This window comes from Eutrigla gurnardus (assembly GCF_963514095.1).
Source record: "Eutrigla gurnardus genome assembly, chromosome: 21".
NCBI lineage: Eukaryota > Metazoa > Chordata > Actinopteri > Perciformes > Triglidae > Eutrigla > Eutrigla gurnardus.
In genome coordinates this window covers 19,357,649-19,370,772 of record NC_139932.1, presented here as the reverse complement: position 1 = coordinate 19,370,772, position 13,124 = coordinate 19,357,649, and the positions used below count along the sequence as shown (strand labels likewise).

The window sequence follows — 13,124 nt, the reverse complement described above, 5'->3', positions numbered from 1 at the left end:
ACACATCAGTGGTGAAACGTTACGCGACACTGATCTGATTAACAACACCAACGGTGATTCAGTGAGCTGGTTTGGGCCGTCAGAGATGAACTTGTGACGAGGGAGAAAACGTTTTTCCTGAACTCTTCTCGACCTCGCACAGAAATGAAGTCACATTCGGGCTCCCTTCAGATAAAGTGACACAGTCGTGGAATTCAAGTCTATAGTATATCTAGCTTTGTACGGGCACCGGAAACTCTATTTACCCTCCTTTTTCCATCTGTTTTCAAGGGGAAAAAATAGAAATGTCTCTATAAACAACACAGAACATGAGTTTTGACATTGAACAAGGTCACACACATCACCTCACAACAAAAAAAAAAGAGAATCTACGAGCGGTCGCACTCAAACACACTAGTTTGGCTGTGAAACCGGACGCTTCAGCAGTTTGGCTTTCCCAGTGTGTACTAGACTGGACACTACCCATCATGCATCTGTCCTCCCAGCAGGACCATGTCTTCTGGCAGACTTTGATTTGTATTCAGGAGTTAGAATGATCCATTTAGATTGTTATTATGGGGACAAAAACCAGCACACACACACACACACACACACACACACACACACACACACACACACACACACACACACACACACACACACACACACACACACACACACACACACACACACACACACACACACACACACACACACACACACACACACACACACACGGCTAATTTTCTGTAATCGATGTAGCATGAAAGCATGGTGTAGTCTGTAAAACTAGCTCAACAGCTGGCTAGTTAGCTAGCCCACCGATTCCACCGTGCTTTCATGCTACACCGGTTACATAGGATGAGCCTAACTGGGTCTAATGGTCTCTCCGCCTCACTCTCTGCTGCTCCAGAGAAGGACAAGCTGCCACGGCAACCAACACTTTATGGGCCCCACTTGTCGTGTGTTGTCACCATAGCAACCAACAACAAACGGACACAGAACAGTTTGCAGTTTAGGCCAGACTACGGACTAAAAACCAGCTCAGATCAACACTAAACCACCGGAGTGCCCTTTACGTTCTGGGGAAGCCAGCCGATATGAAAACCAAGTTTAAACTCGATATCATAAAAACGTCCTCTTCATCAACAAACATGAAACACAATAAATAATGATCCACACATCAGTAGCTGTGGAGTGTGTGTGGCCGTTTGTAGCAGACTAGAAAGACCAGACCTCTCACTTCATCATTTCCTCAGAAGTAGCACCACGATCAGTTTGACATGGGATTCAAGCCCTCGGTGTTATCCCACCTTTATGTACATTTAGTTTTGACACTTAACCGTCTCCGCCCGCTCACTTTCTGACAAGTGTGGGAATAGAAACTACTTCCATATTCATCTTTAGCTCTCTGAAAAGGTGTTTTATTCAAAACAAGGTAGTTTTAAGTTAAGTGCAGTAAGCGACAGCTACAGATCACGACGCGATGATCGCAGTTCTTTGGTCACTATGTTTAGCGCTCTGAGCCGACGGCATGAAGGTTAAATGGTTCGGTTCGTTGAGGAAGACTATTTGTTTTGTTTTTTAGGATGAGGGCGAAAAAAAATCATTAAATGCATTTTTAAAAAATTACATTTCAGGAAGCTAAAAGACTAAACACGTGAAAGATATCCACTAATCTATTATTTCGTTTCATGACAGACACGTTGCTCATTGTTTGCCTTGATGCATTGTTTTTATGAGCCTCCCTTTGCTTTATCTAACCTAGAGGACTTTTCTACGCTGCCTTTTTCTATCACTTTAATCGCTTCACACACGTTTTATTACTCTGCAGACACAATAAACATCAGAGATTTCTGTTCATCATGTTTCCCGTTCTCTCTCCTTCAAACCGTTTTTATTATTCCTAATAGCAGGTTATACCTTCTGATAAATCCCGTTGAATATTTATCAGCTATTTAAAAAAGGCACTTTTATTTCCACGTTTCATCCGTCTCCTTCTGGCTCATTAGAATTAAAATCAGGGAAATATCAATTACTATAGCACTCGTTTGGCGTGTGTGTGTGTGTGTGTGTGTGGGCAACGGATGCCGAGCGCACAATGCAATCTGCGTTCACACGTCTCCCTGGCAACGAGTTGCTCCCGTCGGCGGCGAGTTAAAGGAGGGTTCCAGCAGGATTCGGATGTCTAAAACGACTAAATATTAGAGGACTATTAAAATGAATAGTTTTCCATAGTTTCCCTTTGTATTTATAAATGGATTGTCACACCTCTTCCAGAACACTGCTAACATGTTGATTAATGTTTTCCATATTGCCTATCGTAGTTTAGTGTATGCAGCGTTTGTTAATTAGCTCTCGTACAGCTGGTGCTGATGGGAATGTCGTTTAGCGATATTTGGTCATAAACCATAAAACAAACTTTGACCTGATGAATTCTGGGACCGAATGTCACGGCGGTCCCTCTGGAAACGTGTCTAGTAAACCTCAGGCATATGATGCTAACTGAGTTTCCATTGGGATCCACTAGCATTTAATGCTAACAGCCAACAGGAAAGCTGATGGTGAAGTTGAACTTTTTACACTTTTAAATGGACGCCATCTTTGTTAGTGAAAGGAACTATAAACAAACAAAGCAGGAAGTGCATGAAAACCCTTAAAATCATGCTGGAACTTTCCTTTAAATGTCGAGGACAAGTGGGGTTAGAAACGATGTTAGCTGATTTAGCCTGCCGTGTAGAAACTGTGAAGATGTCGAAGCAGCGATTTGTACTCGATCCTCATTCCCACATTTGGGGCCAGTTAAAAAGAAAAAGGTCCTCTCCAGGAGCACTATGCTGCCGAACATGCAGATATGCCGATTTAGTGTCCTAGTTAGTGAGCTGGCCTGAGAGCTATGGCTAAAGACGGCACATGAATATGATAATATATATATATATAAACAACCGAGGTAATGCGGTAACGCTCCTTAACGTCTGAGCTCTTGGCGTTCTTGCGGCGGCTGAGCAAGACCTAAATAACTTGTGATGAGGGTTAAATTTATACCGAGAGGCCGACAGCCTTCAGCACCAGCGGGGCTCCGCGGCCCGACCCTGTGTCCGTAAACGTCTGTTTATTCTTCTTCTTCTTCTTCTCCACCAGGGGGCGTCAGGCCTTCCCTGCCTTCATGTAGGTGGGGATGGTTCCTCGCTGAGTCAGACCCTCGAAGCGCTTGTACGTGTAGTTCAGGAACACCCAGTCCTTCGATTTGAAGTCGGGCTCCGTTGCATTGGCTGTGGATGAACACACAACAAAACGGAGGTGATATTATGTTTTACCACTAGAGGGTGCCACATCATGTAAATGAGAAGCCATGATAAAATGTGCTCCGTCTGAATGTGTTTCCCTAACGAGGCTAGCAGGTGATGTCACCAACCTGGCTGAAGGATGTCCGACTCTGGGAAGTCGTCAAAGTTGGAGGTGTCGTCGATGCTCTTGATCTCAATAGAGATGGCTGCCGGCCGCTCCCTGCGGAGGCAAAGAATCTCAGATGGATGGCCTTAAAACCTCCAGATTTCTGATCGCCTCGTTGACTGATCGAGTTCATGTGTTTTGTTGGTTTTTTTAACTCATTGATGGATGTAAATGATAATGTTCTGCCCTGATTCAGCGATCCACAGTGATGTTTGTGTACCTGATGTGTTCCCAGTCCACCGACTCAAAGAACTGATGACTCTTGATCTCCTCCACACTCACAGCTCCGACCCGGTTCTCAGCATCGGTGCAATACCTGAACACACACACGAGGCATTATTATATTCAGTGTCCACGCCGACGTGTTCAGAAATCCATCTTCACCTACTTTAATATCAGGTCTTTGGCCCTCTCGGAGATGGGGACTTCAGGGGGGAAGACGAGGGTTTCCTTCCAGTTCATCACCTTCCTGTACGTCTCCTGTGGCGTCTCCGAGCAGAACGGTGGGTAACCTGAACGAGCGTTTCAAAAACAATGAGCCACATTAATACCAGCAGACGTTCACTCACAGCTGCAGGGTAGTTTATGCATCAAGTGATTTTATTCCTTCACCTCTCATCTTACAAGACAAACACTTACCGATGAGCATCTCGTACATGATGACGCCCAGAGACCACCAGTCACACAGCTTGTTGTATCCCGTCTGCATGAAGACCTCCGGGGCGATGTAGTCCGGCGTTCCCACCGTGGAATAAGCCTGAAAGTCACGACAAAGAAGGTGAAGTCAAGAAGTTTCACGTCAGCTTTGTGTGAACTTGTTTCATTGAATTAAAAAATGGCTGACCAGCTGCCTCCGGTTCTTCTTCCAGGTTTCTGCTTTCCTCTTGGAGTTCATGTTCTGGAAGGCTGCAGAGAAGCAAGATACAGAAAATACAGGTTTTTTTTTTGCTCTGACAATGTTGTGGATGTTCCTCGTTACAGTTCACATTAATATGCATCCGGGTTCGGACCTGGTTTCATTCATTTTGGGGGTTTTGTTGTGGACTCACAGAAATCACTGGGCGGGTTGTGCGTCAGGTTCCTGTAGAATTCAGTGCGATGAGCCTTCTTCAGTCCCGTACACAGGCCGAAATCAGACAGCTTCACGTGTCCCTGCGAGGGAATGAAAACACGGCGTCACCCTCACCTCGCTTGTACGCTTTCACCTGAACCGTGCCGGTCCCTCGAGGTCTCACCCTGGAGTCCAGCAGCAGGTTGTCGGGTTTGATGTCTCTGTGGATGAAGCCCAGCTGGTGGATGGAGTCGATGGCCAGAACCGTCTCCGCGATGTAGAACTGGGTGGCCTCTTCGGAGAGGGTGTCCTTCTTCATCAGCAGGGTCATCATGTCGCCTAGCAACAAGGCCACGACAAAAAAAAACTTTACATTTTTCACTTTACATTTAGTTAGGAAACTAATATTATTATTACATCAAAGATAATAGACACGTCTTTATATAAACATCCTTTTTAGTGAAAAACAATGAAATCATCTGAAATAAGAGGATCATGAATCATGAGCATAAAAAGAGGATGAATAAATAAAAAATGTATGTTTGCATCCTTTAGACTCTTTTTCCAAGTCGCTCATCACGATATTTACGATTATCCCGGGAGTTTTTCCTCGTATGTTGTACAGATTTTAAAGCCCTCTGAGGCAAAGCTACGTTAATAAATTGAACTTTGACCTCGAGGGTTAAACAAATCATCAGCACAAACCTCCGGGCAGGAACTCCATGATGAGGTAGAGGTTCCTCTTGTCCTGGAAGCTGTAGAACATCTTGACCACCCAGGCTCCATCCGCCTCCACCAGAATATCCCTCTCCGCCCGGATGTGTGCGACCTGCAGGGGGCAGCGTTCAGTGAAAGACGCCTACGATATGAGCAACAACACGTTAACATCCTTATACACGTTACCTGTTCTTTCTCCAGCATGTCGGCTTTCCTCAAAATCTTCATGGCGTAAATGTGCCCCGTGTCTTTTTTCTGCACCAGACGGACCTGAAGGAGAAACCGTGTCACCATCCACGCACACATTTCCACACACAACTCAAATGGAGCTTTTTTCCCACGCTCGTCTTCGTACCTCTCCGAAAGCCCCTCGTCCGATGACCTTCAGGGACTCGAAGTCGTCCAAGCCGAGCCGCGTCCTCTTCAGTCGTAGGAACTCCGTCTCCTTGCGGGCGTGCTGCGAGCGCCGCATCACTTTCTGCAAACACAGAGAGTCATCTGAAGGTCAGAGGTCGAAGGGGAAGAGCAAACAGAGAAGGTGTGTTAACGAGAGGACAAAGCTGTACCTCCTCATCCGGCAGACCCTCTTCATCCATGGCCTTCTCCAGCTTCTTCTGCCTGCAGACACAATTAATTAAATACCATGAAAATATACACAAATACAGCAAAAACTTTGTACTCTACTGTATTTAAAGTGTCCTAAACATGAGCTAAAATACAATTCATTAAATAAAAAAACAGGTGATTTTTGTGTAAATCATATTTAGTGTGTCAGTATTTCTGTGACATCATCATCATGGGCAGGGTCACCTCATCTCGCGCTCCTCGTGCTGAGTCAGCAGAGTGCTGTAGAAGTTCTCCAGCGTCAGCTTGGCCACCGTCACCCTCTCTCTGGTGTGGTTGCTCATGGGCAGGGCAGCCGCAGTCTCCCCCGTCATGGCCACACTTTCCTGTAAGATAATATTAAAAACATCATCATCATCATCATCGGCCCCGTCGCTGCTTCTCACCACAGGAAACAACAACTCAGATTTAATGAACGAGTCCAACATCACAGGAGAATTACAAGCAATAGATTAAAGAAAATAATGAGTGTGTATCAACCTCCAAAAATGCTGACTCCTACACTTCCCATGATGCAATTTCAGTGTCTCACTCTTTCAAACTCTGGTTATCTGCCCTCCAGAAATATTAATACAACCGTAACAAGGTAGAGTGCAGCGCTGGATGGGATCCCTGACAGGAGTCGGATCCCCGGTACTAAAATACTCTTGTGACCCCCCCCTCCCCCCTCCAGACCAGACCAGGGCAATCATGTGCTGGGAGTCTCACGGTCTGCAGGGTCTCATTCCAGGAACTCATCAGTGTAATCTCCACAGTTCCTTCTCCGTACGCATTCCTCCACATCTCTACTCATCTGTGATAACGTCAAAGTGACGAGGAAGGATCACCTGAGGAGACCCGTCACGCTTCTTCAAGAACAAACACACTTCACTCCTTATTCACACTCGGCTGCATGAAAAGGAACTACTTTCTCTCGTGTGGGTGGAATGAAAACCATCACACATCGTAGAAGAAACATAGTAGGTTGTCTGAATCAAAACCAAGGTGAATGAGTTTGATATTCATCCACATGGGCGTATTTAAAACACATTACACAATAGTGGTAAAGAGGAAGAAGGGGTGTGTGTGTGTGTGTGTGTGTGTGTGTGTGTGTGTGTGTGTGCGTCATTGAAATATTTCAACGCTTAGCCATCAGACAGTTAGGAATGGGCTTGACAAAAACACAGACCTGCAGCCCAGAGATAGCAGCCATGTTTTTGTCTAGCCCCGCCCCCAACAATCCCGACACTTCCTGAGTAAAATCACTTGAAAACTGCTGCAGACTGCTGGGATTAGCTGGAAAACAAAAGGGACACCGGCAAACACAGCAAAGTGTAGATTTGAGTGTGGAACGGGGCTGATGTGCAGATTTTGATGCATACTTAAAGGGTCAGTTCACCTTAAAAACAAATACAAGAAATAACCTGCAGTGCTATTGATCCGATGAGATAGATTCAGAGATATCCATCGTAAGGATGCTTTCTCTCCAACATGATGACTTGATGGTGACTGAAAGCACCAGAAAGTAAAATAATAAATAACTCATATTTTTGGACTATTTAAGGACGTGTGACATTCTTGTTTTGGGTGGAAAATGAAAAGCCTTATGATGAGTCTGAAGGGATGCAGCTTGGCTTGAGGTTATCCAGATCCAGATCCAGCCCGCCCCCCCTCACTAAACAAACAAGGCTCAGGCACTTATAAGGAAGGCATCATAGAAGTTTGTTTGGATACTAAAGGAAGCCTAAAACAGGAGACGGGGACAAATCTCCCAGGACAAAAAACCCTACAATATACAAATACATTGGCCACAATGGACAATACGTGGTTTTAAAGCTGAAATGGTGTTTTACTAAGACTGTTGACAAGGATCAGCCCTGAATGTGTGTATGGAAATACACACGTTACACACTCCACCCTTCAAGTACTGTAAGGGACCGGACAGGAAACCCTTTACGTCCTGAATGAAAGGACTCAGTCATGACGCTGAGAGAGACACACACACACACACACACACACGCACAAACACACACACACACACACCACACACCACACACCACACACACACACACACACACACACACACACACACACACACACACACACACACACACACACACACACACACACACACACAGACACACACACAGACACACACACACACACACACACACACACACACACACCTACAACAAAAATAACAATTTGTCTCAAACTTTGGGTTTATATCAAACAACCATTTTTGTTTTTTGTAAAGTCACCATAACATTTAAATAATGGCGGCTATTTCTTTTAATTAATCAATTATTCAGTAAAATCCATAACATTAGGCAATATGATTTTATATGTCAAATGGCTATATATTCTTTACATATACATGTTTTTCTGGTAGTAATATATACTCCAGAAAATGCTTCATAATTGTAAAAAATAATCATAAATCTTAAAAATATTTCCAGATGTTTGTGTATGTTAAACGTGATTGATTTTAATGTAATGAATTACACCTACACAGATGCAGATGTTCACCTGCTTGGATGCAGGAAAACGCTTTAATCGAAACGTCCTTTCCCTGCCAGCCACGTTAAACATGACACTAGATAACATACATATATTTTAAATTACAACATGTCGTAACAATACGATGCTAGCCAGTATAAACACGGTGTCGGTGTGCTGCTGTGTTGTTAGCTAAGCTAGTAGTCCGCTATGTCTGGCAGGTGCCGCGATAAAAAAATAAAAAACCCGACATTTACACCGTATAACGAGGCTCGTGTGCGGGGACGTCGGTCACTCACCTCCGTGTCCTGCTCCAGAGTCAACCCCTGGCTTGCCGCCACCCCACGATATACGAGAAATGTCAGAAAAACGTTGTTTTTACTGCCTAAATATTTAGGCAGTTGAAGGCAGTTGTTGGCCCGCCTCTTACAGGAACTTATTACCAGGCTGCATCACAACAAAGGTGCCGTGACGTAGACGGCGAAGCTATAAAAAAAGGAAATTCTGTCAAATTAATTCTTCGGTTGTAATCTGTCCGTCTCTATCGCTGTTAAAAAAAATATACGAAATAAGCGGCGCGGCTTCTTCCTGGGAGCCCGTCGTCATCAAGACGCTCTGCGGCCACGCAACGGCGCAGAGCGGTTTGATTGACGTCGGTGCTGACCAATCACAGGAGCCGTAGTTTCCACCGGCCAATCACGGGCGCGACATGCAGATGAGTGACGTGTGCGTCAGCCAATGGGAAGCGCTAAACTGCTAGCAGGGTTTTACAGCTATAAAAGACTGTAGTGTAGCAGCAGTTGTAAGCTTTGTTACGTAATTTTAACGGTTGTGCTTACTGCAAATAAATACTAATAACATGTTATTATTCTTACATTACTTTAGAATTATATTACACAAACAACACTGTGAAATAATACTTTTATTTATGCATAAATAGCAAAATACCAAATGAACTACAAGAGGGTATCTAAGGTCACTAAAAGGTCATTTTGCAATCAAGACTACAAATTGCGGTTTTTATTTTATTGCTATAGTTGATCAAGATATAAAAAGATATGGGGAGGATTTACAGTAACATATCACTAATATACCAATAAAAGCCTGTAATCTATTCCCATAAACATTTTATGGCACTACTTTTTAATACATATACCCATAAATAAAATATATTTAAAAAAAAGAATTATGATAGTAAGAGTGGTGCCACAGACAGATAGGCCCCGGCTACATTCTGGGAATATTTTTAGAGTTATTTCTGCCAAGATCTGTGAACTCTGATGGAATATTTCCTGCTTGTTTGGCCAAAAATATGTAATAAATACAAATGCGGCACTGCAGTATATGTTTCTGGCTTCAAACATTGCCCCTTGAAACACATTCACATCTGGAATATTCTATTCCCTTGATCACTCGTGCCTTTAGGGCAGAGAACAGTAGAGAAGAAACCCTAATTACTGCACCGACAATAAACAACACCAACAATAAAACACAGCAGTTGAGGTGCTGCTGTTCTCTGCCATCAGTCTCCTTGTGTTGACTTGGCTTTTAGGAGCCGTGATGTCGACATGCAGAGGAGGGTGCACCCTGCTAACACCTCAGGGTGTGGCGTCCAGCACACAAGGCTGTTTCTATATTTCTGGCATCAATGAGGCACACTGCGCTGTGACACAGCGCCTATATTTAGATTTTTGGGCTATAAACTGTCTGACCACTCAGCCGTGTTGAGCTGCGTTAAATCAAAACCACATGCTACGACTGTTGTTAAAGCCTTATGGTTGTGATGATTAGGAAATATTCACAGTTCTATTAAAGCATTTTTTTAAATTCAGGTTGTTTATAAGAATGCCAAAGGAAGCTTTTTCCTATATATATATATATATATTTAGATATATAGATATGGAGAGAGCTCTCTTCTCTCCTTTGGCCCCTCAGCACATTTCTATTTCTCCCTGCACTATTTATAATGTCATGAAATGCTCTCAAAACATCAGGAAATAGACTAAAACCAGCACTTAGTTCCTGAAGTTTGCAGCGCCAGCTTGTTAAAAAGCAGAAGTGTGGTCATATAGAAAAATCACGTAATTCCAACAATAGATAAAAGCACTGATTGCATCTTTCATCAGATATTTTTGCAGTTTTCAAATGTAATGCATCATTGTTTGTTTGATCCTTAGATTAAATATATTGTAGTATGATTAAAAACATCCGTTTAGATAATATCCAATAAGGCACAACAGCTGTTTGATATTAAGAATTGTAATACAAACAAGATCTTATTAACTTAATTTGTAAAGACACAAATAGTTTGAACTAATTACATCTTCAAACTTTATTTAAAAAAAAAAAAAACTTTGTTACAGTGAGCTGAGTGGGTAAGTGTTGAGTTTTTTCAGAACTCCAACAGGAGCATTTCATAAATATCTACAAAACAGACTTGATCAATATACAATATAGACATGAAAAACAGAATATGACATGGTGACCATTCAGACCAGAGTGTTTGGGATCAGCAGGAATGTCCACATAGAAAAACAACTTGCCTTTAGAGCAGCGGTTACTGTGTGACAATAACAATGCAGTTTAGCAACCAGACGATGTTTCACTGACCATACGCCACCTCACATTTCCTCTACAGAGACGTGTTGAGTGTTTTAAGGCCTGCAGCTGATGTCTGAGGGTAAAATAAAGAGTCTGTGGAGAGGGGGAACTGAATTGTCCAGAATTACTATGTACTTTGCGGGTCAGGATTCGGCTGGCGAGGGCTGGCTCGGTGCTCCGTTGCGGGTGCGGAGCTGAGACTGGGCGATGTCAGCCAGGGCGCTCTGGATCTTCTCCAGCAGCATATCACCGCGGTAAACCACCTCCTCCAGACGACCTGCTGCATCGTGGTTCTCCTCCTCCAGCTGCCGCAGACTGGCCGCCTGACGAGAGGACACAGCCGGTCACATTTCCAATGAAAGGAGGCAGACTTTTCTGGCAGTTTCATTATTTTGTAAATACAGATAAAGTTCTGGTGAAAACAGCAGACATTATTTATGACTGGAGGTTCTGTGCCTTCTTGCCTGATGCTCTTGTGACAGCAGAAATTATGAGAAGCCAAAATCTTTAAGCCACGATAGATTAATAAAAAAAGTATTACTGGTGTGTAATATGTCATGAAGCCACAGGAATGAAGTGATTAAGTGAGGAAATCCTTTCTCTCCACTACTGCATCATTGCTGATCAATGGCTGATTCAAAGGGCAGCTCTAATTCAAACCCTGCAGAAGATCCTTTCTCCATTTAAAAATGTACCGACAGTTACTAATGAGTGGATCTTTGCCTACAGGCATCTAAAATGGGTTTTTGCACTGGACGACACTGACCTTCATCAGCCAATATTCGTTTTAAATAGTTTGATCTCTATTAAGGTCGGTACAATTTTAGAATCTATACCGATCCGCGACCCTTTGAATCAATAAAGGACCACTTCTGGTAGTTAAATTTGTTCCTAGGAACACCTTCAAAATATATGAGAAAAAATAAACTAATATATATTTGACTCTAATCCTGTGGGAGTACATCAATAGTCCACTAGATGGCGGTTGAAAATAGTTACTTTAAATTATATCATATATACAAATGTATTTCTTCTCAGGGTCTTGAGCTGTCAATGTAGAAATCAGCTGTATTCACTTGGCTCCCTCTGCTGGCCGAAGCTAGAAACAGCACCTGAACTTTTCTCTGTCTTTATTATGGGAATATGTGTAACTGAATGCAGGTCTGAGATGTTCTTGTGAATGTGCTGACCTGCAGAGCTGCCGTGGACTCCTCGCTGGGCAGAGAGTCGATTAGTACGTCCACATCTTTGGCTGTTCTGGCGATCAGGGCTGCAAACAGCTGGGCATATTCTGGGTAAAGGATCATGATGATAAAACATTTAATTCTAAATGGTAAACAAATCATGTTCCTATTCAAGATGTGTATCGTCATGTACTTGGCAGCAATGCAAGCATTCTTTACCAGCAATAAATTATTACTCTCAGTGCATGTAAAATAAAATAAAATGAAATAAAATAAACACTACAATTAAGAGCAGAAATAGTCAAAACTAATTATCAAACACATAATGACAGGCAATGTCAAGGGAGAGAGATACATCTGGGACATTAAATCATGAAGTTGTGAATGATGCCAGTGACTTGATGGGCAATAGTATATCATGAATAACGACTGGCAACGTCACATCAGTTTAATAACTCAATATTGTATAATGGAAAACACAATTTGTTGTAAGGCAAGACAAAGAAGTAAATAAAGACTGACCTTCTGTTGGGTTCGCTGGCTGCTCTTTGTTGATCGCCGTCTGGATGTTGTTGAAGGAGGCAGGAGGAGCACACTGCTGCAGGACGCCGATGGCGTTACAAAACTGATCTGCGAGCTGGAATCACACACACAGTTGATATGACGCTTTCATCCGAGACGCTACGTAGCCTAGCCTTAGCTGTTGATAGCAGTTAGCTTCTGACGTCACTTAAATGCTGTATAAAGTAATGTTTCTGACTGTTTTAGCGACCTGAAGCTGAATCGGTGGTACTGCAGGGCCCCTCGTTCGTTATAGCTACCCGGCGATGTTTACACGGTTACCGAAGCTCGCGATGCTACTAAACATTAGCTTCCATCTTCGATTTAACTAACCGATCAACATTTAGTTTAGTTTCCCTGCGTTTTCGTGTTAAAAGGCCCACATTTCTCTTACCGAGTTGACAGCATCTTGGAGTTGCGTTAGCCTGTCCGCCATGTTTTCTGTAAAATAACAAATCTCGTTGTCGCGAGAATAT

General features: G+C 43.1%; 2 protein-coding genes across 2 annotated transcripts; both read right to left on the bottom strand.

Moving 5' to 3' along the window:
• Nucleotides 1-201: 201 nt before the first annotated feature.
• On the bottom strand, nt 202-8,901 carry LOC311031979 (serine/threonine-protein kinase 38-like). The gene is made up of 14 exons (XM_084038578.1): nt 8,602-8,901; nt 6,011-6,150; nt 5,767-5,818; nt 5,556-5,678; nt 5,387-5,470; nt 5,189-5,312; nt 4,668-4,822; nt 4,482-4,584; nt 4,277-4,338; nt 4,072-4,189; nt 3,821-3,944; nt 3,653-3,748; nt 3,395-3,486; nt 202-3,251 (listed from the first exon to the last, which is right to left on the bottom strand). The coding sequence occupies exons 2-14, from the start codon at nt 6,136-6,138 to the stop codon at nt 3,127-3,129; spliced, it is 1,386 nt and encodes a 461-aa protein (XP_083894704.1). The 5' UTR covers nt 6,139-6,150; nt 8,602-8,901; the 3' UTR covers nt 202-3,126.
• A 1,672-nt stretch (nt 8,902-10,573) lies between these two features.
• med21 (mediator complex subunit 21) lies at nt 10,574-13,122 on the bottom strand. The gene is made up of 4 exons (XM_084038939.1): nt 13,043-13,122; nt 12,610-12,724; nt 12,094-12,194; nt 10,574-11,226 (listed from the first exon to the last, which is right to left on the bottom strand). The coding sequence occupies exons 1-4, from the start codon at nt 13,082-13,084 to the stop codon at nt 11,047-11,049; spliced, it is 438 nt and encodes a 145-aa protein (XP_083895065.1). The 5' UTR covers nt 13,085-13,122; the 3' UTR covers nt 10,574-11,046.
• Nucleotides 13,123-13,124: the final 2 nt, after the last annotated feature.

Excerpts from the sequence above, each read along its gene's own strand:
- LOC311031979 (XM_084038578.1), bottom strand. The coding sequence starts at position 6,138 with ATGACGGGGGAGACTGCGGCTGCCCTGCCCATGAGCAACCACACCAGA. Across the intron at positions 5,313-5,386 it reads ACATGCTGGAGAAAGAACAG|GTCGCACACATCCGGGCGGA; the intron begins GTAACGTGTATA and ends TGCCCCCTGCAG. Across the intron at positions 3,749-3,820 it reads GCCAAAGACCTGATATTAAA|GTATTGCACCGATGCTGAGA; the intron begins GTAGGTGAAGAT and ends GTGTGTGTTCAG.
- med21 (XM_084038939.1), bottom strand. The coding sequence starts at position 13,084 with ATGGCGGACAGGCTAACGCAACTCCAAGATGCTGTCAACTCG. Across the intron at positions 12,725-13,042 it reads TCCAAGATGCTGTCAACTCG|CTCGCAGATCAGTTTTGTAA; the intron begins GTAAGAGAAATG and ends GTGTGATTCCAG. Across the intron at positions 11,227-12,093 it reads AGTCCACGGCAGCTCTGCAG|GCGGCCAGTCTGCGGCAGCT; the intron begins GTCAGCACATTC and ends TCCTCTCGTCAG.